The sequence below is a fragment of the Erpetoichthys calabaricus genome, chromosome 15 (assembly GCF_900747795.2).
Source record: "Erpetoichthys calabaricus chromosome 15, fErpCal1.3, whole genome shotgun sequence".
Classification (NCBI taxonomy): Eukaryota; Metazoa; Chordata; class Cladistia; order Polypteriformes; family Polypteridae; genus Erpetoichthys; species Erpetoichthys calabaricus.
In genome coordinates this window covers 95524158-95551715 of record NC_041408.2, presented here as the reverse complement: position 1 = coordinate 95551715, position 27558 = coordinate 95524158, and the positions used below count along the sequence as shown (strand labels likewise).

Sequence of the window (27558 nt, the reverse complement as noted above, 5' to 3'; positions counted from 1 at the left end):
TGAAGAACGAGCCGAGCTTGTGCAGCGGCACTTTGAAGTCGGAGACGTTTGAACCTCCGCGGCCCGACTGCTCATGCGCGGCGCCCGTTCAGTGCTTGGCGCAAGTCTGCCTGTAGATGGCAGCAGAGTCACGCGCTTGAAGCCGCGCGCTGTCCGGAGTGGCGCTCACGCGAGCCTCGTCTGCAGTCGGCGCCTCCTGCGCAGTGTTACACAACTTGGGCGCCGAAGAGACACACACGGGGGGCGTCGGGGGCGCAGCCGTCGATTGCGGGACTCTGACTGTTAAGAACTGCGGGGGCTTCATTGAGTAATTAAAATAAGAAAGAAAAACCGCACGCAATTACCCCACCCCACCCCCCGACAAGACTTGATTTCTGAAAGAAGGCTGTGAATGTGACAGTCTGGCGTGCTTTTAAAAGCCACCTTCGAATTTGTCACTTAGTCATCGCGTTGAGAGTGGACGGAGCCTCTGACACGAACGGCCTTTTCAGTAATCCACGCAATCAAATGAATAACGAAGATCTCGATTTTGAACTCCGGAGAGTCTGTGGTGTCTGTGGTGGTGGGCGCGTTCAGCACACGACATTTCAAGGGTCTCAAGTCCAACGGCGACCAAAACAGCCATCCCGTGGGGGCCTGCGCGGGCACGCTCATTTGAACCCCCGTCCATTGCTGTTTCAGTCACCCAACAAGAGGAAGAGTGAGCGTGCGCGCGCGCCCGTGTGAGATTCGCTAGGCAACAGGCGCGCGCCAAGCAGGTGCCAATCCTAGAAGGGACGCCCTGCCGCACATGCACGCGCCTCGGTCACGGACTTGGGATTCCTCTGATGAAAGGCTGCAACAGCTCGTCGCCCTCCGAGGGTCTCAGGGCCGATGAGAGGTGGCGGAGGCGTTTCAGAGAGTATCGAGTGTCCTGTCGATGACGTGTATCGATATGTGCCGCATGCCGATTGAAGCCCCAGATCCGATTGGCCCGGTCTGTGTGTGTGTGTGTGTGTGTTTCGGTCCCGTACAAGTTTCGCGCGATGAGACGAGCCCTGACTCGGCGCTTCTGTTAAAAAATGCAAAGGTGCGCATGAAGAGTCGATGATCCGCTCGGCCAAGTCGGCTTTGTGTTCTCTCAGCCGCAGCCGCAGCAGCCGCAGCAGCCAATGGACGGCCGGGGAGCGGAGTGAGGCGAGCCCGGAGCGCTGATTTCGCGTGTCACGCACACGGTGTCGTCTGCTGGCAGGCGGGAGCCGCTCTCTCTCTCTCTCGCTCGCTCGCTCGCTCATTTGAACCCGCTAGGTGTTTTCTCAGCCTGGGAGGGAGAAGGTTGACGTCGCCTGCGAAGTTGCAGCTCCGACTCTCCATCTGCTTCCCTTCCCCTGCGCGCCGACGATGGTTGAGTCCAGCAGCTCCTTCTACTGGTAGCGCCGCCGCCTGAGCGGCTCGCCTCTGCTGCCTTTTTTTTTTTTTTTTTTTTTTTTTCTCGCCGCTCCCGTTCCCCCGAACACAGTGCGTGTGTGTCGCTCGCCGGATGAAGACCGCCTCTGCCTCTGCCTCCCCGCTCCGCTCCGCGCTGCCTTGCCGGATCTCCGCAGTGGCGCTCGCCGATGCTATGAGAGCTGATCGAGGCGATTCCCTGCAGCACAGGCGTCACGTCCCTTTGCCGAAGCGGGAGCTGCTGGATGGGCTTTTGTGATCTCTGACAACCGAAGGAGGACGCGGGCAACGGAAAGAAAAGAGAAAATCCAAATCACAGCGGCCGTGTGGAATAGCAGCAATAGACATGACTGCGCGGAGGAGACTCGGGGCTCCGCTGCTTCTCCTCGCAGGACTCGTCATTGCAGCGAACGGTAAGTTTGGAGGCATCGCATTGGCATTGACCGATCGACCCCCCGAATGTGCTTCTCTGGGCATCTCTGGCTTTTGTCGCCGTGGCGATGCTGCCTGGGCTTCGGGCGCCGTGACACCCGCTCCGCGGTTTACCTGCATGGGTTCAAAACTTGCGTCTGCTCGGCTGGCGGGGCGGCTGTCGCACCGTTGACGAGGTGACATTGGTCTTCGTGTCGGAGGAACTTGTGATTGTGCCCGCCGCCACGGCTCGGCTCACCGGGGGTTCAAACGCCAGGTCCGCCTCAACGGGCTCGTGCCAGTCCAGGGAAGCCCTCGGCAATGGTAATGAGATGGTGCTCGCAGCCGAAACTGCGGACGGCGTCGCCGCTGCCCCCGCCCCCCCCCAATACCACCAGAAGATAAGGCGCTCTCAAAACTTGGGTGACACAAAATCAACGCGGGGCTCGGGGTACTTGAGACGAGCGCTGCCGGGTTGGTCCCCGGACGCACGTGCCACTCGTCACACCCGGGCAGACCCCTCAGCATCGGGCACGGCGGACGCCAAGGTCGGCCTTTACGTAAGCGCACGGGACCCGCTGGGCTCTGCGGCTCGTTGTTCACATTCACACAAGCGCCGTTCTTCGTGCCACCGCCACACTGAAGGGGCCTTTGAGTCATCTGGCTGGAGTTCAACTTCCGATTCTACGCAGGCTTGTGTCTGTCACGAGGCGGGAGCGCGAGGGCGCGTGCACCAGGGAAGCGGAGTCAAGCCAGTGATCGGCCGTTCACATTCCTGCTGCACTCCGGATCGGGGCCGCGCCACTTGATATAGCGCCCGCCAGGCTCCACCGGCCGACAAGTCGTTCCAAGTGCAGGGAGCGTCACGCTGGAGCAGGACAGGAGCTGCCCGGATGAAACGGGGCGGGCGAACCTGGGGGTTGGCATCGGCCGGGACCTTATCAGTCTTCTTCTTCTTGATTTATTTAGCCAATGACAGGGACCATCATCGGCTCCGCTCAGCCCAATGCTGCAAATGGGGACAACTGGAGCCCACCTGGACAGCACCGGGTATGAGGGCGACTGCCCCGCCGGCCTGAGACACCAGTTCACAGTGACTGGGCCACTCCGGGACCACTGATGGCACATTAGAAGTTGTGCACCCTCTCTGACAATGGAAGGTCTGAACCAGGACCAGTTGCACCATTCCCCCCCAACCCGGAAACTGGACGCAAATTAGGAGCTGAAACCGGATCGCGAGAATGCGGATCAAATAGAGCGGGCATGGAGACTTGAGAAGGGCATGGTGGACTGGTGTCACGTGCCAAGGGGTCAGGATCGGCGATCATCTGCGCTGCCAGGAGAAACTTGTGACACTGGCGCCTGCTGGAGATGCGACAACAAAGTGCCATAAGCGCTGTGCCACAAAGGTGTCACTCAGTGGTGGGCGTCGTGCTTGTAGGAGGCCCTTCAGCTCCTATTCTCAGGTGTCCAGCCCTTCTGACCACCCGTGAAAGCCCCGCGCACGGGGGGCTCAATCCCTCCGAGTTTTCCATCTCACACTTATATTGAAGTAATAGCATTGGGGGGTGTAGGGGGCAAAGCCCCTAATAAGTGTTGAAGCTGGTGACGCCCCTGGAGTCACAAATGTGTATATGGAGTGCGATCCACTATTAGTATCTTCATCCTCCTCATCCTTCTCCACTTTCCGTTGCTTTTTTATTTGCCACTAATCTCTGCCATCAGGCACTCATGGGCGCACTTGTCACTGTCCCTTTGCCGCGCACCTGTAGGTCACAAACTCGGGAAGGCGCGTGTCGGCCGCGGTGCCCCGCCTCGGTCCTCTCTAGCGCGTTGTCGCCTGTCCCTTAAGTGGCCCGAGTCTGGTGCCAACCATCAACGCCTTCCTCGCGCTGGCCCAGTGTCACCTTCCCGTGCTCCTATAGGTGCTCCTCTGACGTAATGGCGCCCGTCCAGACTCGGGTCCTGCCTTGCGCCCGGTGCCCCGAGACTGGATCAAGCCGGTCAGACGGCGCTGTTAAACGTTCGAGCACGCGCACCTTTGGTCTTTGGCAGTGCCCCCCGTTTCTCTTTCATGTGTGACGGGGACTGGGCATTCCGCGGGTGACGCCACCAGTTTGCTCATTAGTTGTGTCACAGCTGCGTTCTCACGCTTAATGACAATGACGGCTGCTCTTCATGTTCAGAGGACGAGCTGCAGTTAATCTCATTTGATCAGGCCGCGTGGCACACGTTGGCACGCCGCTGTCCGCGTGCATACCAGGATGGGGAGCACCGGGGCCCCGCTTTGTCGCCATGCCCTCTCCTCGACGAGCCCCTTGGCTCACGGCACGCGTCTCTGTTCTGTTCTGAGCCTTCGTCTCCATTTGCCAAGTGCTAATTGGCACAGCCTGGTGGCACTGACGAGGTGCACCGGTGACTCACGCGTTCACCGCGCTTTGCATTTCTGCACTTCTCGACGCTCGCTTGGCTTCTGTCGCCTACTTTCGGTGCTCGGTGACAGCAGTGACTTTGGCGGGGATAAGCAGAGGGACAGACAGGCGCTATATATACATAGCTATGTATTTGGTTGTTTTTTTTTTTGAGGTGGTCGCTGAGGAGACCCTCGCTGTCGGACACCAGGCTTTCCTCTCTTTAATATGCCGCCTGTCGGCCACATCTGAGTTGGCACATCGGCCATGGAGAGGTCGCCTTGTACCCTACAGCGTGGTCCTCGTCCCTCAAGATGACAAATCTGAACAGACCACTGCAGGGCCACTGCGCGGGCACACCTGACGGGCTCAGCACTCTGCCCACACATCCTTAAGGGCATTGGGCTGTGCAAGTGCCAGGGAGAATGGCATCTTACTGATCTTCTCATGGGGCCAATCACAAGCAAAAAGTGCCATGATGGCCATCAAGGAGGAATTGCTCTTAATAAGTGCCAGTCTTCTGATGTCATGGCTTTCGAGATGAATAGGAGCAGTTGAAATGTTGGACTGCCAACAAGCTGGCACTGGCACTCTGTGTCACCCAGAATGAGACACTGGGCTTGGCAGCAATGTACCTGCAAGACCCCCTAAGGCAGTGTTCACTCAGCAAGGCGCCATATCGTATCTCCAGGTGTTACAATGTGGCCCAGTGGTTGGCGCTGCCGCCTCACCGAGCCCGAGTTCAAATCTCAGCCCTCTTACCCTCCAGGTGGGCTCTACATGTTCTTCTGCGTCCACACGAGTTGGCTGATTTCAAAAGTGGCACAGTGTGAGGGAGTGCAGTGCACTGGCATCTGTCTGGCGTTGTGCCCCATGTGGCCTTCAGGTTCCCTGGATTGACAAGACGAAGGAATGAGCAAAGCCCCAGTTACATGTGCATCACCCTGCACCGTAGTGTAATGGCACCTCTGGGGGCACTAGGAGGACTGGCAAAAGGGTGATATTCACACATTGGTGTCCGTGCTTCCGGACCACCGGCTGTGGTGGTCGCCATCCGCTCCTTGTTCCCAAACTTTGAGATCATCTTGGATTGTGAGGATTTGGGCCGATGAAAGCTCGTCGTTGACCCGTTCCCATAGAGACGAGCCGAGTGTTTGTCTTGGCGGCTAATTAGGGTCCCAGGTTTCATGCCAGCTGTCTGCTCTTCTCCTGCCTCGAGTGCCACATGTTCATTGAGAAGACTGAACTTTGTGCCGTTAACCCCTCACCTGCCTGGAAAGCCACCCGGGCCATGGGCACAGCCTCTGTGAGTAAAGGGATAAACCGCCTGACCTGGGCAGTGGGCACCTCTGCTGGTCAAATTCATCCACACCCACTGATGTGTGCCCCCCACCACCATTGGCCCGGCCTGGCACTCCTGCTCACTGGTGACCATACTCGCTGCAGCGGGCTGTGCTTTGTGTAATCTGATGCCCCCACCCACCCTTGTTGGATGCTCATGGGAGATGGCACCCCCCCAGAGACTTTGTTATTTGGTGTACAGTAGTTGTGGTGCAGGAGCCTCTGCCCAACTGGTGCCCTTTTGATAACGCCCTGTATCAAAGAGGAGGGAGAGGATGGGCAGTTGGCGAGGGGCATTAGTATGAAGAGTGCCAACCTTCACGGTTATCATGAGAAGTGAAATGAAGAGAAATGGCCGACCCACCTGATGAGCAGGGAGCCCGTTGAAGGAGTGGCCCACTGATTCTCATGAATTAGGGGATGTGATGGCCAGCTGTGTAAGAATGGGGGGCTTCTGAAGCTGCTTGTGTGCCCATCTGACAGTTACTCGGTTGGTCTGTCTAGCTGTCCAGCCATCTCTGCCTTTCCATCAATTAATAAGCCCCAGTCCATCATTCATGTCACTCATGCCCCCTGTGCCACGGATGGGATGCCAGCCCTGCAGAGCCCCTCAGTGTCGCCGGCCCGCTGCTCCTGGCAAGTCATGTCATGAAAATGCACGGCTACTCCAGTGGGTTTGTAAAAGTGAATTGTGAAAGGTGCTGCCAGTCTGAGGGTCTTTGAGGAGTGTACAGGCCAAGGGGCACCAGTGGAGTGGGCTATGTGAGTGTGGGTGGGTGCAGAAGATAGGGACCGACCCAGCCAGGACGCTTGTCCATCACGCACATGGCACGTTGGGTCAGGAGAGCGCCACACCCGCAGGACCGTGGCATGTTGCAAGAAAACCGAGTGTGCCACAGGGCCTGGCCACGCTGGCATTTGAACCCAGGGCCAGTCTCATTTGTAAAATTAGCACATATTGATGAATGATTACTGTCAGAGGATGGCACAGCAATTGGTGCCCTCTTGTTTAACTCTAAGCCATACAGAGCTGACCATTGTTGGTAATGTCGGAGTGCCCAATCATGGACTGGCATTCCTTCAGGACAGTGCTGTGATGGGCTCTGTTCGCAGTGAACTGGCATCAAGGCACACATTTGGTCTCCCGGCCTTGTACTTGGGGGGGGGGGGGTCTGCTCTCACCTGATCCCGTGTTTATGCCCCCCCCCCATCTGAGCCTCATTGACCAATGGGGAGTAAAGAGTCGGCGTGCCCACTTCTGTGCCAAGGCGGCAGAGCCGGTTCATTCTGTAGGCGGCGCCAGGCCCTTGTCCCCAAGTGGCCGAAGCCCAGCCGGTGTGAGGGGCTTGTGGGGTCTGACCACTGGCAGCTCGTTTCTTTGGCCTCTTCTCGCTTTGAGATGCCCTTCTGCCGACCCTCGTCCAGCCGCCGTTGATCCGCTGCTTTCCAGGCCACCCTCCCCGGAACAGTCACATTACCGGCACGCGGCATTAAAGATCATTTTCTGTTCTTTTTTTTGAAATGGCATCCCTGAGTGACACTTTGAAGATTTCATGCAGCATTTGCTCGAGCGGATGTTTGATTCACAGGCGGCTGGCATGTCTGATTGTATTACCGGATGAGCGTTTATTGAAAGAACAAAGAAGAGAAGCGGGACCGGCAAGAGAAGCCAAAAGCGGCGACGGCGGCGTGGGGCTGTCAGCGCTCATTGTCGTCTCCGCGCGCCCGCCGGGCACACCGGCAGCACCTGCGGGCGGGCGGGCGGGCGCGCGCGCGTGCTCACCTGGGCCGACGCGAGCAGACAATCACGGGGCTCGTGAGAGAGAGAGAGAAAAGAAAGGGGCTGCACACGGGGCTTAGAAAGGGGGCGGGCGCCGAAATGCCAGCCGACTCATTCAAACTTTCCAAAGACTTCAAGAAGGCTCCGAAAGGCGCTATACGCCCTATGACCTGTCAGGTGCTCGCGTCAAACTACCGAGTCCCGCCCCAAGCACTCACTCGGCCTCTGTTTTCAATACAGCGCCTTTGGTTTTGTTCGATTTCGGCGTGTGCATGTGCGTGCGCGTCCACGCGCACCTCCTCCGCTCATGCCTGTGCGCGCGCCTTCTCGGTGTCGCGTGACCGGCGCCTTTCCTAACAGCTGATTGTCTCCTCACGTTTTTTTTTTCTCTCTCTCTTTCTCCTCGTTGGTCCAAACGTGGGTGGCACAGTGCCATAAGGAGGCCCGGGTCCCAGTCTCAGGTGCCACCCCACGTGGAGTTTGCACGTTCTCCCTCGCCCAGTCCACCGTTATGCAGGTTGGCATTGCTAAGCTGTATTTGCCTTCCAGCTGTTCCCGCCTTGCACCCGATGACAGTTGTGCCCCACAGCCCTGGATGGGCGCTTTCAAGTTTCTGTGCCAAATTTACTATGGCATAACCTCAAAGCTGCGCTCCTTTGTGTGGGCACAGGCCCATTTGATTGTTATTGTGCTGCCAGGGTGGCACTGGTTTGCCCAACAGATGCCCCATATGTGCCCAGGTTGCCAGAGGGCTGTTCTTGTCGTGTGTACGTCGGTGTTCTCATTCAGCTCGACATGTCGTTGTACAAGAGCCTTTCTTTAAAGTGTCGTTTATTTGAAATTAATTTTTTGCCTGTTATTGACTCATTTGCATAATTGTAGACATGATGAAGATCAGCACATTTCTCCACGAGGTCTAATAAATTATGCAAATCTCACCAGTTGCGCTCGTTACAAGATGCCAGCGCCTTGAGCGTAGATGGCAGGAGCGGAGAGCCCGTCGAGTGGCCCCCTTTAGCCCCTCACAGCCCCTCATACTGGTGACGGCTTGAAATGGCAACTGAGCGATGAAGAGGCTTGCAAAGAGCAGCGGGCATCGAGGGGCCAAAGGAGGGCGGGTGACTCTCCAAGCAGCAGGCCATCAGGGGGAAGTAGGGGGATTGTGACACTGTGGTGAGGGTTGGCACTCAAGGGGCAAAGGCAGCTTTTGAACAATGCTGGATGCCCAATGGATTTCATGCCAGCTGTTGGCCCATTAATGATGCCAACTGACTGGGCAGGGAAGGAGCAGGGCAGGCAGGAAGGAAGAGGAGCCAGCGTGAGCTCACCAGCCCATGAGACAGCAATGAAAGGCGCTATATGAAGACATGTCAGTCAGCCACACCAGCTGATGTCTGCTTCTGCTCAGAAGGAGTGGAGGTGGGCTGCAGATTCAGTCGGGGGGCACAAAGTGGATGGACGGCTCAGGAAGGGACAGACAGGCGGAGAGATACAGCTGGAAGGGGGAGATGTGTGGCTTTGGGGGGGGGGCTGGATGGACATTGTCACCGTCACTGAGGCCCACCACAGGTCCGCATGTGCACTGCTTGAGGGCCACAGGTCCGGTGACAAAGCTTCGTCCTTTAACGCCTAACGATGACGCCATGGGTGCACGTGACATGCAGTGTGTCTGGAGGTGGTCCTCATTCCAGGGTCTCCATGAAGATGTCTGTCTTGGGCCTAAGTGAGGTGCATGCTGGGAGGCCATGGGGAGCGATGGCGGTGCTGTAAGCCCACTAAGAGGCGGCCATCTTGTGGTTTGGAGGGGTAACTGCAAGCGCCAACTGTAGGAATGGTCGACGTCTCGTGGTCTGGCTCTGAAGCAGGAGGTCCGAGTCTTTGATGGCGTCCGCTGTCTTCCTCACATGAAGCTGGTGAATGCTGGACTCCAGGGGGTCCTTTGCTCCAATGATTTTGATCGTCCCTCTCTCTGGGCAGGCAGCAGCTGTTCAGGCCATTCTGTCCCCAACCTTTCACCTGACCGTTATGGTGACCGGTGGCCACGGGAAGCGGAGAATCACAGGGTATGTTTGTTGAGCCACGCAGGGACAGACCCCCCATTATGCTTGTGGTGGCACTCGCAGTGAAAGGCACTATATTTAAAAGTAGATGTACAGCTTAGACTCAGGCGTGTGGCCATCCACAGCTCTGCCCATGGCACACCGAGACTGGCATTCATTAGGGCTGGCACCTCACTTTTTCTGCCCTTTTCTCCCAGTGACTTTCTTCACACATTTCATTTGGCATGCCTGGCAGCTGCAGGTGTATCAGCTCTGTTGTCCATCTAAGCCCACGTCCCTGTTGGCACTGGCGAGGTTGTCCGCCAGGGTCAATGTTGTCACCCATCTCATGCGTGTGTGTCCACAGGCCGCTCATAATAAATGGCTGTGCAGGTGGTGGCGCTCCACTCGCTGTTTTCTAAGTGAGTGCCCGTTGGTGATGAGTGTGACTCCTGCTGCCCACTTCCATATTATCCTTGTACCCTGCCCACTGTTGTGTCAGCACCCAGGAATGTCTCGGTTACCCAGTTGCCTATTGACAGATGGCACAGGCATTGCTGCCCAAACGCTAATGTTGCCGTGAAGTCGCTGCCGAGCACTCCTCTGGTAAACTCCGTCGGCCCACGTCGAGCGCCAGTGCACACACTTGAGACGAGAGCTGAAAAACATTCGTTAAGACCGCCGGAGACGCCAACGACTTTATGAGTGGCTTCTGTTATGAGCAACGGCGGGCCGACAATCAGCTGCCCGCTTCTGGGCCTAGGGGGTAAAACTGCCGTCTGACTGTGGGGGCACCGGGGTGTGCAGAGACGCAGGACTGAGGATGGGCACATCCTGAAGGCCAAAGACCGCCAGCTGTGACAGGGAACTTGGGGGCTGCAGGGCTGTGCCCACTGAAAATGAAGATAAGGGCCAAGGCTGAGCCACAGGTACAAAATAACAAAGAAGTGAAGTGGCACCTCTGTGCCAGGTGCTGAACGTGATGAGCTGCCATCCTGTTCCTGATGGCAGTGCCCTCTTGTGCACTCTGGAGGGGGGCAGGTGCCAGTCACGTGATACACCTTGACAAGGGGAAAAGCAGTCACAGGGCAGACACCTGGGGGGCACCTGAGGGCATAGATAGGCAGAGATGAGAAAGGCGCTATATCACAGGCCCAGAGATACACGTGAAGGCGCCATAAAGTGTAGGATAGATGGAGATTGTGATGTGAAAGGCGCTATATCATTGATGGGCATATTGGTGGTCAGGCTCAGCTTTCGAGTCGGTCATGTGGCAAGCCCCCTGCTCGAGTTCCATTTATTCCATTAAACGGAGAAAGGCGCTGTATGCCACCTAGGTCTCCAAGGTGGGCTCTACTTTGTGTCAGGGGGGGGCGACTCGAGGATTTGAAGCCTGCGGGTTTAAAGGGTTGTCGATTGATGTGACATTCCCTCTGCCCACCTTGCTGCCGGACCCCCCTAAACTGGTAACGGAATCTCCTCTGATTTGGCGTGTTGCTCGCCTTAATGATTAGAACGACACTCCACAACATTGACTGCCGCTGTTTCAGACGCGATTGTCACTTGAGAGTCACGAGTGGCCGGACAGGTGGCCTTCAGTTTAACGGATTCCGACTTCATGAGCGCGGGGGTCCGAAACTGAAACGTGTCAAATGTGTTTATGAAAAAAAAAAAAACAAAGCAAATCGAAATCGCAGCGAGAATGTCTAATAAGTGACGCCGGTGATTTCATTTGATTTCTCAGACGCGGCAGAGTTCACCTTGAATGGCAATCAAGTAAACACGAATTTATGTGTCGCGCCATGGCAGCTCACGGCGGTGCCAGCTGCTCATTACGCTCCAAATGAGTCCGAATTCCGTATGGATCACCTGGTAAGCCCCTCATTGCTTAATATCATCACCGACTCAGTGGAGCCCCCTGGCTGCCTGCTCTCCAGCGTAGTCCTCCATTGGACACGTTGCAGGGGTCTGCCAGTCGAGTGTCAGCCGTCCCCTACAGTCCCCTGGTGGCCTTCCCAGTCCCAGATGAAGGCTGGCCTTGCAAAGTATCAACAGCCACCTTTGATTAATTTGGACTCTCAGACCTGATCTTGAACTGGGCATGTTGTTAGGCATCAGGCTGGCATCAAGGGAACTGCACTCAGGAAACACAAGGAGGTGTGGTGCCAGTCTGTATTGTACTGGGCATCAGTTTCCATCACTTGCTGAGTTAGGTGAGGTCAGCCCTATGGTGAACTGGCAGCTCATCTGGAGACGCCTCCTGCCTGGCACCGCTTGCTGCTTGGGTTGGCTTTGCCTTCCTGTGACATTGAATAGGTGCTGGGTGCTGTGCCCACGTGAGCCCCTTAGGAGCTCAAAGTAACACTGGCCTGGGCACTGGAGCCAGAACCAGGGCACAGTTCAAAAGGCCCCTGGAAGCAGAGCTGAAGGTGGCATTGCCCAGGACTGTTGGCACTGTGGCTGGCTCTTCACAAGGCCCAGTTACAGAAGTTGCTGCCTTCCAGCACTCGCTCATTGGTGTCATCTTATTGGTGGCAGCCCGCTAACGAGCCCAGAGCTGGCACAATGCCGACAGCGTTAGGGGAATGAACTTCCTGCACACGGCGCCAAGATGGGCTTTATTAGCTTTTGGCGAGCGCGGCTTCAAAGGGGAAACAAATCGGTGGATAAGCTCCTCTAGTCGGCCTCGGCCCCCCACGGCCCCCTCGTCTTCTGTCCCGCCGCTCCTCTGAACAGCCTCCAGCTGGATTAGATGGCAGACATTAATGCCCCTTCAGCAGGCAGGGCTTACAGTTTGACAAACCTGCCACACCATCCATGTCCTGCATTGATCTATGTGCATGGGTATCCTGATAGCACTGGGCACAAGGCAGGAACCAACCACAACCTGGCCACCACAATGAGACCACTGAGACGTTGGTGCCAGTCATCCCCCCTGGCACATGACTTGTTGAGTCATCTCACTAGTGATGTCCATGTCCAAGGGGTGAGGCCCCCTAGTGGCTAACACAGTAAAGTGCTCTCTGCAGGTTCAGACCAGTCAGTGGCATGCAGTGCCAACCTGAGGGCCACTTTGTGGGACTTTAGAAGCAATCTGAAGGGACGAGTGGGATTTGGGTGAAGGCTGGCTGTGCTGCTCAGTCCTGCCAACTACACTCGCCTCGCATCCTCTATTCTTATTGTAAACTCTCCCGTGCCATCCTTTACACTTTACAAGGCAAAGTCTGCCATTTCCTGCCAGGTGGGTGCCCACTGCCCTCCATTTGCATTGGCCACCGCAAACCTGCAGCTTGGGGGTTCACAGAGGAAGAGTGAGACAGAGTGTGTGTGTGACAATGAGAGTGAGTGAGGTCTCATGAAGGAGATGAGTGACACTCCGCTGTCTTCTCCACTACCTTGGCCCCCCAAGGCCAGCAGACGAGGGCCCTCCAAGTGCCCAGACTGGCACCAAAGCCTTGAGCTGCTGCTCTGTGCACTTCAGTCCACTCTGACACACACACAGGGCCAACTGGCACTGGCTGAGACACACAAAGGTGCAGGAGGGGCACTGAGGACACCCGTAGGACCCCCGAGTTCGTGTCCCTGTGTGGAGTTTGCGTGTTTTCCTGGTGGGATTCCGCTGGGGGCTGTGATTCCCCCCCACAGTTCAAAGTCATGCCAGTTAGGTGGGCTGGCAACACTAAATTGGCCCTGGTGGGCATGTCCAGGTGCTGCTCCTGCCCTGTGCTCTGCTCTGGACACGTGGACTTGGATAATGAAGGGGCAGACGGAGGGACGGGGGGACGGAGGGACGGGGTACAGAATTCAGCACAACGCAAAGTCAAATTGTCAAAGTCCCGGGGGACTGCAGCTTATCTGCTGACTCAGTGTGGGGTGGCACGTGGGGTCTCCAGGGGTCTCCGTTCAAATCCTGGCCCCATCACTTTCTATGCATGATTCCCCCATCCCCCATGTCATTGGTGTCCCTAAGTAGGCCAGTCGACAGACCCTGTCCAGATTGTTCCATGTGACCCTGCGACCCGGACCACCACTGTAATCATCGAGGACGTCCACAGAAGCCGTGTTTCCCCCTCGACTTGCAGCTGAGACCCTCGCCCTGCAGGCCCCTCCATCTCCACAGCTTGTGTCTCTTTCTTTTTTTCTCCTTTCTTTTTCAGCTCGATGCCCACCTTTCATGTCTTGGCATTTTTTCTCTTCTTCTTTGACGGTGGGCACTCAGACAGACCCCCAGTTTCACTGGTGCAGGTCAAACACCAATTAGCCAGAGTGACAGTCACACAAACTCAGGACAGCCATTACCGGGACTCACATCCACTGGGCATAGCCTGGCAGAGTCCCAGTCCATCACAGGGCGCTCACTGACAGCGGGCACATCTACTGTAACTCCTGGGTGACATCTATGGGGAACAATGAGGGAGGGATCAGGTCCGATGCCAGTATCCTCACCCACTAAGCACTCTGGTGACCTGGCACACCTTCTAGGGTTGGCTCCTCTCTTGTGCCCACTCAGTAATGGACAGGCAGACAGATGACAAGGACAACAGTGAGGACTCAAATTCAACCAGCAGTGTGTGCTGCTCAGGTGGATGCACATGTGGGACCCCAGGACTGGGTGGGGAGAGGACACGGTTAGTCCACAGAGATGGCGCCCTAGCAGGGCACAAAACCCATGCCCAGTGCCTTCTGGGCAGCATGGTAGTGCAGTGCTTAGCCTCATGGAGCCGTCGTCCCGGGTTCAAGCCTCACCCATGACCTCTCCATGTCTCTGTGGTGCTTCCTGTGAGAGCCTCAAAGATGTGTGGTGTCCCTAAAGTGGCCCCGCTGCGGGCATGTGCCACACACTGTCCTGGCACCACATCCATGCCTGGTCCATGCCTCACACCCAGGGTTCCCAGGATAGGCTCCACCCCCTGGATGTCAGCTGTTGGTTTCCCTTGTTGGCTGTTTGGTTTTCTTGCCAAGTCCTCTACTTCTGCCCTGTGGGTGTCACTGTGACAGACTGGCACCTCCCTAGAGTTTTCCCTGCCAGGTGTGCCCATCTCCTAGGACAGTTGGGTTTGCAAATGGACGAATGGCATGACGTTGCCTAAACCAGTTTCTTCCAGTTACAGGGAGTTTCTAATGGCAGCTAAATGACCAAACAGTCATTAGAAGCCCAGGGTGGGGGACATTGGTTTGTTTGGGGGTCCATGCCCACTAAACTAGGCTGCGGACGAGACATTCAAGTCCTCCGTGGATGGTTTTGAACCCGAGTCCAGATGCCGAGAGTGCTGATCTGCGTGTGAAGGCCGCACTGGTGTCCTTAGCATAATTGCGCAGACCCTCCTGCGGGGCAGCCCCCCAGCCCACCGTGGCCAATGTGCTGATGAGGGGGAGGAGGATTACAGTAATGAATGGCGCCGCATTTAGTGCTGAACGAGTCGAGCGCGGAGCCCATGGTCTTCCCGACGAGCTCGTTTGTTTGAGTAATCCGTTTCATATTTTTCCGGTTTTGATGACAACACGCTCTGGAAAACGACGATGTCTCCAGTGGGAGGTGAGTGATGGGTTCTGGTTAATTAGATCAGATAGAGGCTGGCGAGGGCACATAAATCAGGCGGACAGATGGGCAGGGAATGCCGGGATTAATCATTAGGCAGCATGCAGGTTAGCGAGTGGCAGCACTTCTGAAGACTCTGCCGGAGATCAGAGCCCACCAGACCTTCACGAATTAACCGGGGATCCGGCCGGGTCAGAACAAGGCCGATGGGGAACTGCGGTGGGCACGAGGCGGGGACCAGTCCAAGGTGAGAGGCCAGTCCACGACACGTAGGGCTGAAAGTGGCCAACCAGGACCCTAACAGCTGAGCTCTCCGTGGAGCTGAACCGTCACTCTCAGCTGGATGACACCAAACGAGTCACACAAGGGGGACCGGAATAGATGACAGAGGACCTGGGGGTCATAGTGGGCTGGCCACATCCAAACAGGGTGTTGAGTTATATAGCGCCTCGAAGTGTGAGATGCAAGTCAAGGGAGCTTATGAGGCCCTGGTGAGATGTCACGTGGAGTGCTGGACAGTGTCCATACTACAAGGACAACGTCACAGAGCAAAGAAAGGACAGTGATGAGCCACACAGACCCACTTAGGACCATGGAGAGTGACAGTGATGAGCCACACAGACCCACGCAGGACCAAAGAGAGTGACAGTGACGAGCCATGACAGAGGAGATGACGAGGTGACAGGACTGAAGTGTTTCAAGAGATGGAGGACAGGGGACTCCAGATGGATTTGTCAACACGAGAATCACGTGACCAGGCAGTGTGGTGGACTTGGACTTTGGGGGCTTTCAGATCTTCACTTGATGGCATTTTTTGAGGAATCAGTTGAGTGGGATTGATGAGTTTATTGGCATCCATGCCGTGTTGTCATCCCCCTTGTCCTTGTGCTCTGATGACTGCACTGGCCATGCAGTGGGCTGGTGTCCCACCCAGGGTCGATTCCTGCCTTCTGGGTACTGCTGCCAGGGTAGACTCAGGACCCCATTTGGTAACTACGCACTTGGTAAGCTGGACCTCTAATTATATGGCGCCTTTCTTGTATGTCAAACTGACCTAACATTCTCAAGCCCAGGTGATCTAATTTAGGGTCAAGGGTGGGTATGAGAACATCCTGGCAATATCAGGGGCAAAGCGCTGATAGGGGAGCCAGTCCATTGCAGGGCCCCTTAACCACAGACCACCACAGAGGTCTGCCAGTCACCGTTATATGCATATCTTTGAGAAGGGGGGTGGACATCAGAGGACAGGATGTGACACTTGAACCCGGGATGATGCATCTGTGAAATCGCAGGACTAGCCAGTGTGCCAAGGGACGTCTGCCTGTCTGTTATATAGTGCCTTACAGGTCTGTCTCCTATGAATTGCCCTCCATCACTTGTTCTCTCTCCATCTGATCTCCTTCTCCATTGATCTTATGGGCACCGGTCTGTCCTCTGTTGTCTTGTCTCACGCATGCCACTTTCTTCCCAGAGGTGACACGTCTCCTCACCGCTTAGTGGCTTTTCAAGGCCTGGTGGCCCCAGAGTGCTGCTTGTCACTGCAAAGTTTCCTTAGCGCCCCCTGCAGGCCCAGGACTCAGTGAGATTCATTTCCAGATGTTTCTGGGTTTGTTTCAAAGACTCAATGAGAAGGCATAGGCGCGGGCATAGGACGGCCCCCTGCATGGCGTCACCTTTGATGCCCACGCTGTTTCCTAATTAGCCTAAATTTAAACTTTCGCCTGCTGCTGCCGCTGCGACTCGTTTTCAGGTTCCGCTAATGAGGCCGGCGATGTCGATGGATGACGTGACCACTGTGGGGTTATTTTTGTCCCCTGCTGACAGCTTTTGCCTCGTGCAGCTGGTCTCATTTGTGCTGGCGCTGTGTGGGGGGCACATGAGGGCTGGCCAGTGGTGTGAGGGTCTAGGGGTCCTCACAGTGTAGGTGGCCGATGGACGTCCAGATCGACTGGGTAGGAGAGGACTGGCCAGAACTGCATAGGAGTGGGGGACTTGGGACCCTCAGTGTGACTGGAAATGAATAAAAAGAAAAAAAAAATAAAAACTTGGGGGTCTCCATGCTTACTTAGCGAGCCCCAGCAGTAATGTCCCACCAGATGTGCCACTGCTCATGTCCAATTGTCCCAAAGTAATCAAACGCTGGGACGAGAGGCTGAAAGAAGAGGGCAGCGGTCAGCTGGAGAGGAGTTGGACAAGGGTAGTGAGCAGACCACCAGAGTTGGGGAAGACATGCTGACCCAAACAAGTACCCTCGGCCACGGTCAGAGGGCAGAATCGGTGGGTGCCACCCTGTTGCCTGCTTTGGGATGCAGTGTGTGTTTGTGTGGCTTCATGCTGGCACTCTAAACTCAGAAACTCGACTTGGGTCACCGGACCCCACAACATCAGTTAGGTGTGAAACCTGAAAGACAGGGGGTCCAATCGCACCTGAGAAATGGGCACAAAGGTTCAAATGAATTCTGTGAGCCCCCCTAGTGGCTGGGGGTGCTGGGCAGACTGGTGCCCCCTTTCATCAGTGCCATCTTTACTGCTCCATGCACATTTGTGCCCAAAGTGACATCACTGGTCACTGTCTGGACTAAGGAGGGCGCTGTCTGTGGTCATCCTGCCCACTCAAGGCTTGGCACTAGCAAATTGCCAGGCACCCCACAGTGACGTTTATTATTGTAGGTGGTGACAGCTTGGGGGTTGTGACAACCATAAGGGGACATGTGGGGTCACCAGCCTCTGAGGCCCTGGGGCTCATGCCGTTTGGTGGTCTCCTTTAGTAGCTGATTGGTTGATTGGCACACTCTGGGGCTGATTGGCTAATTAATTAGCTGTTGACGGATGAGCTCACTGATTGTTGCCTGACTGATTAATTGATCTTCTGATCGATTGATTGGTAATTCATTTATTGATTCATCAACTGATTAGCAGGCGGGTTTCTTTATCTTCTGATTGATTCATTGGCTGACAGTTTCACTGATTGTTTTATTGATTGGCTGGCTGGCTGACTGATGATTTGCCATCCTAGTGCCTTGGCATCTCAACCCATAAAGTGCCGACCGTGAGGTTAATAATACTAATACTATTACAATTAATAATTCTAATACTATTAATAGTACTAATACTATTAATAATGCTATTAATAATGCTAATACTAATACTATTAATGATACCAATACTATTAATAATACTAATACTATTAACGATACTAATGCTACTACTAATACTATTAATGATACTAATGCTAATACTACTAATGATACTAATACTATTAATAATACTAATACTATTAATAATACTATTAATGATACTAATACTAATACTATTAATGATACTAATACTATTAATAATACTAATACTATTAATGATGCTGCTAATACTAATACTATTAATGATACTAATGCTAATACTAATACTATTAATGATACTAATACTAGTACTATTAATAATACTATTAATGATACTAATATACTGTACTATTAATGATACTAATACTATTAATAATACTAATACTATTAATAATACTAATACTATTAACGATGCTGATAATACTAATACTATTAATGATACTATTGCTAATACTAATACTATTAATGATACTAATACTATTAATAATACTAATACTATTAACGATACTGCTAATACTAATACTTTTAATGATACTAATACTATTAATAATACTAATACTATTAACGATACTGCTAATACTAATACTTTTAATGATACTAATACTGTTAATGATACTAATGCTAATACTAATACTATTAATGATACTAATACTATTAACGATACTGCTAATACTAATACTATTAATGATACTAATGCTAATACTAATACTATTAATGATATTAATACTAATACTAGTACTATTAATAATACTATTAATGATACTAATATACTGTACTATTAATGATACTAATACTATTAATAATATTATTAATGATACTAATACTAACGAGTCGTTCCATTTATTTAAGAACGCTCAGCAGCGGTCAGTTCCGCTCACCGTCGACTTTCCCTTCCTTTGTGTCTCCACATTTGGTCCTCAAAGGGAGTGACAGTGAGGAGTGGGAGGGGCGTTGAGGTGACATTTGCAGTGCTGAGGTGACAGCCGTCACACAGCTGCATTCACTTCATCTGGTGCCAAGCTCATCAGTGCCACGGGGCAGTGCCACTCATTGGCCTGGGCCTCGCTAGGCAGGGAGTCATTCCATGAGAAATCAGCAGGGGGCAGCAGAAGAGTTGAATTTCTTTTGCCCACTGGGGGTCTCACTTACAAGACATGAGAGGAGCCAAGGTGCCACCATCTTGGTCAGCGGCCCCTTTGCTGTGTCCAGACTGGTGACTTTGACCAGCCAGCTTGCCAGCCTGTCCTTAAGTGATGGCACAGTTTTCATCAGGTGACCAGAGCAGGGGTTCAGTCACACTTTGTGCCCCCCACCAGTTCTCTCTTAGGTGTGTTTGAGTGGCAGCTCAGAGGGACAGTGTGGTCAATTGGCTGTCCAGTGCCTGTCTCTGGGTGACCCCCCCCCCCAGTGGGACAGTGAACTTGAGTGACAAGCGTTAACGAGTGATGGGGACATAAAAGTGGACAGCGACGTCGACTTACCGCACTGCACCTCCCTCAACAGGACAGGAACACAGCGCCACCTTCTGGAGATGAAGCAAAGCGCGTTTATTCCGGGGGCTCAGATCTGGTGTGGAGCAGCAGGAATCCGCCATGATGACAAATATTTACTGTAATGAAACTGTCAAATCCACTTGGTGCTCGGGTTCAAATCGCGTCACAGCAAGCAGGTGAATCAAACCTGGCCACCTGCACAGGTCCACCACCGGCGAGGGCACAACATACAGCGGTCAGTGCGTGAGACCCCCCACCCCACTGGCAGCAATACAGACATCCCAAGGTGACCCCGAAACCTACACAAGACCCCAAAAACTCCGAGGGAGATGGGAAGGTAAGCAGCAGGCGGTCAGCGTGTGCTCTCAGCACCCACATCTACTTTGGACACCACGGTTAGGGGGTCTCAGATGCCCGAAGCTCAGAATGTGCGGATGGAGTCCTGACATTCCTGTTTCTGACCACCGTGATGCCCTCATTCACTTGGGGTGGTCCTCTGGATGAACCCGGTGGCGTCCAGACACAGGTGGAATTGTCAAAGCAAAGGGGGCGCCACTCAGCGTCAAATTGAACTGTGGGGTGGTGCCCCAAACGAAGCAGGCCTGGGGGCTTCACACTCTCCCATTTGATGGGTGCCAAGCTCTGTGTGCCCACCACTGACCCCAAATTAGGTCACCCTGCTTATGACGAACTGATTGCCTGGCTGACCACTTTTAAGTAACAAAGCACCGGTCAGTGGGGGGGCTCATTGAGTCCTTCGTCTGAAAGGGAGACAGAAAAGAAACAGGAGGAGGAGGATGAGGAGGAGGAGGGCTTTGATTTTCTTCCACAGCCCATGTGACCCACACAGCCTGATGTCCCCGAGGAAACTCCACTCGGCTTCCTCTCCATCTTAGTACCCAAACGACTTTATTAGGCAAACGACCACCTTGTGGAATGTGGGCATCAGGTGCCACATGACAAGTCAGACATGAGCTCTGAAATCAATAGTACATGGTGGCAGACTGGCATCAGGAAGGAGGCACTGACTCTGCAGGTGCCACCCTGATCAGACACAGAACAAGACTCACCTGGCATTCAGAGGCCATTAGTAGCAGTGGGCATGAAGGGGTTAAAACCCACACATCAAAGGCATTGGAGGGGCTCCACTCTCAGGTTCTCTTACACAATATAGCGCCTTTCACACCTACCATGCCAGTTTTTTGATGCCCCGTAGTGCCTTTCACATTCAGTGACTGACCCCTCCATGTTGTTCAGAGTGTCTGAGCTCTTCATGACACGGCAAGGCTGAGGGGCATCGTGACACCAGAGACAGGGTGACGGCCATCAGGCAGGGCTGAAGGGTCAGTTGGCATTGAGTATCAGAGAGCAGAAGACATTTGTCATGTCATGTGCCCGAGTCTGTGCCCATGGTGACATGGAGGCTGTGGTGATGCCAGGCCTTGTGATGACAGGCCTGTGTTTCCCTGTATAGCACCTTTCATGTCCCTTTTCACCTGTTTCTTTAACTTCAGCAAGTTCCTCAAGCCCAGATTGTGCCACCTTATGCCAGCTGCATGTTCTTGTTCCTCTCTACACTCAGAGTGGACGTTCTTTGGTCTTTTGGCCCGCAGGTCTTTATTGCTGTTCTTCAAATTCAATACCAGCTTTGACCATTTCTGTGTGTTGGCATGATGACAGCCTGTCCTTTGCTTGTGAGACTCAGACTGGCAGTGGAACTCGGATCCCTGAAGCTGTGTTGCACCTTCGCTTACAGTGGTGCCACCTGGCCTTGTCTTGTGCTTTTCATAATGACTTGCTAATCAATGAGCCAACAGCCATTTGTGTCTCATGGGCATCAGAGGGGGCAAACTGACCAGTCTGCCCTTCTGCCCGTCCACCCACTCAGTGAAGTCACAGATTAAAGGACTGAAGTATTGGGGGTCAGCTCAGGCTGGCAGTGTGACGCTCTGAGGGGACAAAGGTCACTCGAGCACACAGATGAGCAACAAATGAGCACCAGCAATGAACAGAGACCCCCAAGACCTCCCAATACTTGGGGTTTATGCCATGCTCAACATGATCATATCTTAGCCCAGGGTGCCCATCACTTCGAGGTCTCAGTGCACCATTGCTAATAAGAAGTGCCAGTCTAGGGGCACTCTCATGCCTGGGATCTCCACTGCTCACCTCTGTCCTTCAATGCACTTTGAGACTCTCAAATGCCAGCTGAGAGACTGAGGGGCGCCCTCTAGTGGCCCAGGAGGGCACTGGGGGGCACTATATAGAATCAAGATGGCCTTTTTTTAAACCCACCCAGATAAAGTGGGAACAAAAGGTTCTGGAGAGGGGGCAGCGAGTGGATGGGTGGGCCGCAGCTGCAGCCTGTCAGGCGCCTCGCCAACTCTAAAGAGGAGACCCATGTGGATGGCGCTGGCAGCAGATGGCACGTCTGCACCCCAGGGAGTCCGCGGCCTTCACTGCTGAGCCGTCCCCTCAGGCAGGGGTCACATGGCTGCTATGCTGTGCCTAGCGGTGGGCCACGGTGGTCAGTCACACACCGGCTCTGCAAATCTAGCTGTGCCCACCTCGGACAGCCATTTGAGCTCAATAGGCCAGGAGGAGCCGAGCAGCTCAGGACGCGGACCGGGAGACGGCGGGATTCGAGTTCTAATGAAGCAGGGGGTCTCTGGGTGATGGGTGGGTGAAGATGTGTGGTGGGCAGGGAGCTCCATGTCAGCCCAGCAGACACCACCTTCTGGTGTCCAGGTGAGTGCCCACTTCTGACACGGTGTCGGGCATTCAGATATCTGTGCTGGTATCAAAGTTGCAGGCTTGGTGACATCGATGACTGACCTGGCTGTGTGCCACCCTGTCCAAACTCCACTGTCCTCCTCCATATGGGCCTTGCCATGCTCATTATACAGTGCCACCCTGCCTTTCTGGCCCTTCTGTCTTCTCTTAAAGTGTTGCATACACATGCCATTGTGTGCCCTTTTTAAACCCATATGTGTACAGTATATAGTGCTAGGCTGGCAAGTGGCTAAGGTGGCATCACTGGTTTATTTAAACAGGATGGCACTCATGCCAAATCTAGACTAGATGCCCACCAGCTGCCCAGCACCCTCTTGTTCATTTTTGTCCCCATGAAGGATTATTGCCCCCTATCTGCCAACCTCAGCATGTGCACAGGTTTTGGGGTCCTCAGGCTGGCTAACTCAGTACACCCATTCCTTGCCCAGTACCCGTTTCGTGCCCAGTTCGCACACACACAATTTTTGTGAAAATGGGAAACTGAAAAGAGCCGCTGCCAACCGTGTTCACTGTGGAATGGTGGCATGTTGGCCACACTCACGGGCATATAGTGCCTGCAGCTGGTGGCCAGCCAGAGGATTGCCCGATGTGCCCGCTCAGCACTTCTGCCCGTGGTGATTTACAGTGACAAGTCCAATTTAGCGGTCAGCTCTTTGGGCTTCGCTGTTAATTGGCGCGTCTCGTCTCGGCCGCAGCACACAATTTACGGCGATTTCAAATTTATTCTCAGCTCTTATCTCTCGTGGCATAAAGCAACAATAAGCGGCCTTGGCAGGGAGGGGGGCACATCCGGGGGGCACACGAGACTTGAACTCATGGATGCTGAGTCGCTCCCTGGAAAATGCTTTAGTGCCAACTGCGCTCCACTAAACGGGCTGGCAGGGCTCTAAATCGCTGGCAGCCTGGCACATTGTCAATTAGCAGTGCCATCCATCTTACTGTCCTCGCTCTCCACACTCTGCCATTCACTGGCCAGGGGGCACTGCTCTTCTTCCAGCTGGCCACATTGTCACCCAGCTCACTCCCAGCTTCTGGTCATTCTAGGTGGCCCTATATAGCGCCTTGGCACAGGTAGAACACTGCAGGGCAGGTGGGCCTGGAGGGCAAGGAAAACATCAATGAGAGGTAAAAAGCAAACCCCTGGGGGTCCTCCTCAGGAGTCAACCACCAAGACCTGCTGACCACCCAGCTGGATGACTCAGTGCCACCCAGTACATGGGCACCGGTGTTATGCCATAGGGCTCATCTTCTTTATCCCTGCATTTGGAGGACATGCTGAAGTGAATCAGTGTGTCTTCAGGGTCAGGACATGGGCACAGGTTGGCCACTCTGCTGTATAAGACACAGAGAAGGGTATAGGCCTGGCACTGGTCCAGTGAGGTGACGCTGCAAATGAGCCATGGACAGGGCTGGTCAGTAAGCCATGACCTGTGCCCTCAGTGTGTGACATCTGTTAGTGGAGGTCTGTCATTTTACCCATCCAGTGGCCTTCTGCCATCCACTCAAACCAAACGATGGAGGGGCATCTCATCCCAGCTAGTGGGTCTTCAGTCTAAAAAGTGCCACTCTATGGTCAGTTGTGCATCTTGTCCTGTTTCAACTGGCATTGGCTGACTGAGGCTGTGCCCCCTCTGGCTTTGAGGTTTGACCAAAGACTTCATCCTCAGCTTAACGACTGTGAGCGGGCATTCATATATAGCGCCTTTCACAACATGCATGAACAGTACCCAGTTTCCTTTTATTCAGTGCCTTGACGGCTGACCCAGTCATGACAGTGGATGGCACAGTGCCACAAGGGCAAAGGCTGCAGCCCTCCAAGCCAGCTCTCCACTGCCACCCTAAAACAAAGGAACTGCTTTTGCTTTGTTTCAGAAGAAGACCTTGAGCAGTCCACGGGGGTCCTCGTCTTTCAGAGATTTACTGTCCCTAAGGCCAAGAGTCAGGGGGCTTCATTGAACATTCATCTGCGCTGAGGGGGGCTCCGTTTTGCCGTCTTACAGCGCCTTTAAATATCCAGTAGGGTGGCGCTCTGGGCAGCTGTGAGCAGGAGAAGATGCCATGGGGCGGTGAATGGCCTGTCACTCCTCTAACTGGATTAGAAGGACGGACGGCTAGGTGGGCTCCCTTGATCTCGACCCTTCTCACTTCTGTCGCTCTTCTGACAGCTGATTTTTAGATCTGAAAGTCTGCGCTCAGGGTGTCGAGGACGGCGTTTGCAGGAATAAACTGCCAAGAAACGGGTGAATCACCTCCATGTGACACGTCACGTGGCAGCGGCAATGAGATAAGAACACACAGAGATGCGAGGAGGACGCGCGAGGCAGGCGGCTCCCCGTCAGCCAAGTGCACGCGGGCCCTCCGTTCAGCACCACGGACAGCGTTTACCCTCGCGGACTGCGCAGAGCCCGCGCCATTAGGTTTTCAGCACCACGGACAGCGTTTCAGGATTCGCTTGTTCACTGCGTCGGAGGTCAGGGCAGGCGTCGGCTCATCACCATGACTACCACGTCCCGCGTCCTCAACAGGACTCGAGAGAAATCGACCGGCGTCTTCTTCGGGGCTGCTGTCCTTCCTGTGCCCTGTGCCTTCACGCCAGCGGGCACCGTTCTTTGTCTTATATTCACATCCAAGTCCTGCTAATGAAGTTCTCCTCGAGCACGACATCAGTCCATCATTCCCACCATCCTTTCCTGGCACATTAATGGAGAAGCAGACCCAATAAGTGAAAGTCAGGAACAACATGAAAAGGGACAGAAGACCACCCAGGGCAGAACATGCCCACCAACTGAGAGTTTAAGTGTGGAGTGGCCACCTTTCTGTATATCTGTCCATCCATTTTCCTAACCCACTATTTCCATTATAGAGACAGGGACTTGGAGCCCATTTGGGTGGTCTTGTTCCTGGCAGGAAGACAGTACATCACTGGACAAGGTTCAAACTCACAGGTCACATGTTGGGATGTTACAGGATATCAGAATAATGGCATGGGCACAGGCAGGGGTTCAGATTGAGTGCCCAGTGTCATGGCCGGGCTACCCCTTCCTTATCCTGGTCCTTATCAGCTGGTGGCCCGGCGGTTAGGGTGAATACCTGCAGATTCAGGTACCCCTTCATTCAGCATCAATGGTGGACTTGACCCTAAAGCATGCCCAGGGGCCTTCAGTTGCCCTTCGGTGCCATCCTTTAGGTCTTTGTGTGGTATCACATGCCCTCTAGTGGTCAGGTACTGAAGTCACCCAATGTGTTTTCACTTAGCTGGGTGGAATGTGCCTTGGCACGTTGAGGCAGGTTTTCCCATACCATGCTACCATTCCACTCCTTTGGTGTTCCTACCTACTACTTTTCCTGGGTAACGAGCATGAATGGGGGCAAACTGTGCCCTAGTGGCCCCTGCACTTCAACACTGGCATTTGCAGGACTCCTTTGATAGAACGGCCATGTGCCACACTTCTGATGCCCATGGATCAGGTATCTTCTCAACATCCTGGTGCCCCCTCATAGTACGATCTGGTGGATTTGGCAGGAGCAGCAGAGAAGTGGCAGTTAAGGGAGCGGGCATGTCACCACATTGGTATGAAGCACAAGCTTGGCATTCATCTTGGTCTTTGTTTTTGGTTTCCATTTACGTGAGTCCACACTTGGCACTGACACCCTAGGCTAGGTCCACAATGGTAGACATTTTTATCAGTAAAGCTACTTGAGCAGGGTGGACAGATGCCCACGTGGTCCGCGGGACTCTTCAGGGTTTCGCTGGTCACTTTTGGGATTGTAAATCAGTAAGAAAGTCACTGAAGGGCCATAATGGAATTTGCAAAGCGTTTTCAGATTGTGCCCATGAATCATGCCTGTCACACGATCGATGGCATTATAGATGGACCCAGCAGGCGCCAGCACCATGCTTTAATATTCCGGAGCTTCTGAGGCATCCGCGTGGCACCCGCACAGGCCAAATAGTCTGGGGCCTCTAGGGGTCTCAGAAATCTCACGGGTTCATTTGGAAGAGTTTGATGGAAGCCTTTAAGGTCTGAAGCCCCCCAGCCTTGTGGCGGTTCTGCAGGGCGGCACCTTGGGCTCAGTGGGCATGCTCGTCCACTTGTGCCCACTGTTGTCACCTCCCCCTTCCTGCACTTTATGAGGCTTGTGCTGTGGAGTTCCAGCCTTGGCCCCTCCCCCTGTTGTGGCAGACCACGCCCACTGACAGTTGTCTCATGATGGCAAATGATGGGAAACAAGCTGGTGGTCTGCTTCCTTATTGGATGCTTTGGCCCCTGACCTTTGACCTCCACTCTTCTGTCTGGGTTTGCACCCCCAAATCTGTGCCCTCATTTCATTGCACAATCAGCTGCATTTGGCAAATGCCAAGGTGCTGCCAGTAGCTGACAGTGTGGACTGGACTTCATAATGGGGACATGGGCACCATGGTGTGACCTGCTGGGTCATCACAGTCACCAGGGGTCTGGGCAACAAGCCTGCACAGCGGGCATCAGCACCAGCTGACATTACCAGAGGACTGTGTTTGAACCCAGCCCAGTCACAGTCCCTGTGCTTCTCCCCACTTCTATTTGTGAGTGAGTAGGCACATGTTCCCGGTGATGGATGGGCATCCTGGCCCGGATTCACTCCACCTGCCCAATGCTGGATGAAGCAGTCAGAGGGCTTCACGATGGCAGACTGGCGATGCCCCTTCACGTGGCACAGCACTTTATTTGTTGTTTGTAAGGAGTTCTCTGTCGCCGCGCCTCATTAGCGAGTCTTTCAAAGGCTGCCTATTGGCGAAGGCTGGCACACAATGGCGCTGATTGTATAATGAGTGTTTACCCAACGCCCTGAATCATCTGCTTGATTACGCGCTGCAGTGTCAAGCACCACATCGGCGACACAAGCAAATCGGGCACACACTTACAACACGGGGTGCGCTGCCCTGCTAACACCCAGGACAACCTCCGGGTGTCACCCTGCGCCAGTGCGCCAATGGGCTCAAAAGAGGGGCACCAGTAGAGAGCACCAGGGCGACAAAAATGTGCCAGCCAGCCGAAGAGCTTAATTACTGTTTATTGGAAAATTTTCGAGACGTCGACAAAAATAGCATGGCACCTGGCGCATCACACTCTTTGATGAGAGCGGGCACGGTGGCATCACAGTGGAGGGGGGGGTGAAAGAAACCTACAAACACACGCACACACACACGTGTCCAAACATGGAGATACATG

The 27558-nt window shown here is 54.0% G+C and overlaps 1 protein-coding gene across 1 annotated transcript in view; it reads left to right on the top strand.

Annotated features, from left to right (window-relative positions):
* The first annotated feature begins 1069 nt into the window (after nucleotides 1-1069).
* Nucleotides 1070-27558, top strand: part of LOC114665777 (CUB and sushi domain-containing protein 1-like) — a 299098-nt gene continuing 272609 nt past the window's right edge. Inside the window, exon 1 of the mRNA XM_051919387.1 lies at nucleotides 1070-1838. Within this exon, the coding sequence (XP_051775347.1) occupies nucleotides 1772-1838 (67 nt within the window). The 5' untranslated portion in view covers nucleotides 1070-1771. The remainder of the gene's footprint in view (nucleotides 1839-27558) is intronic.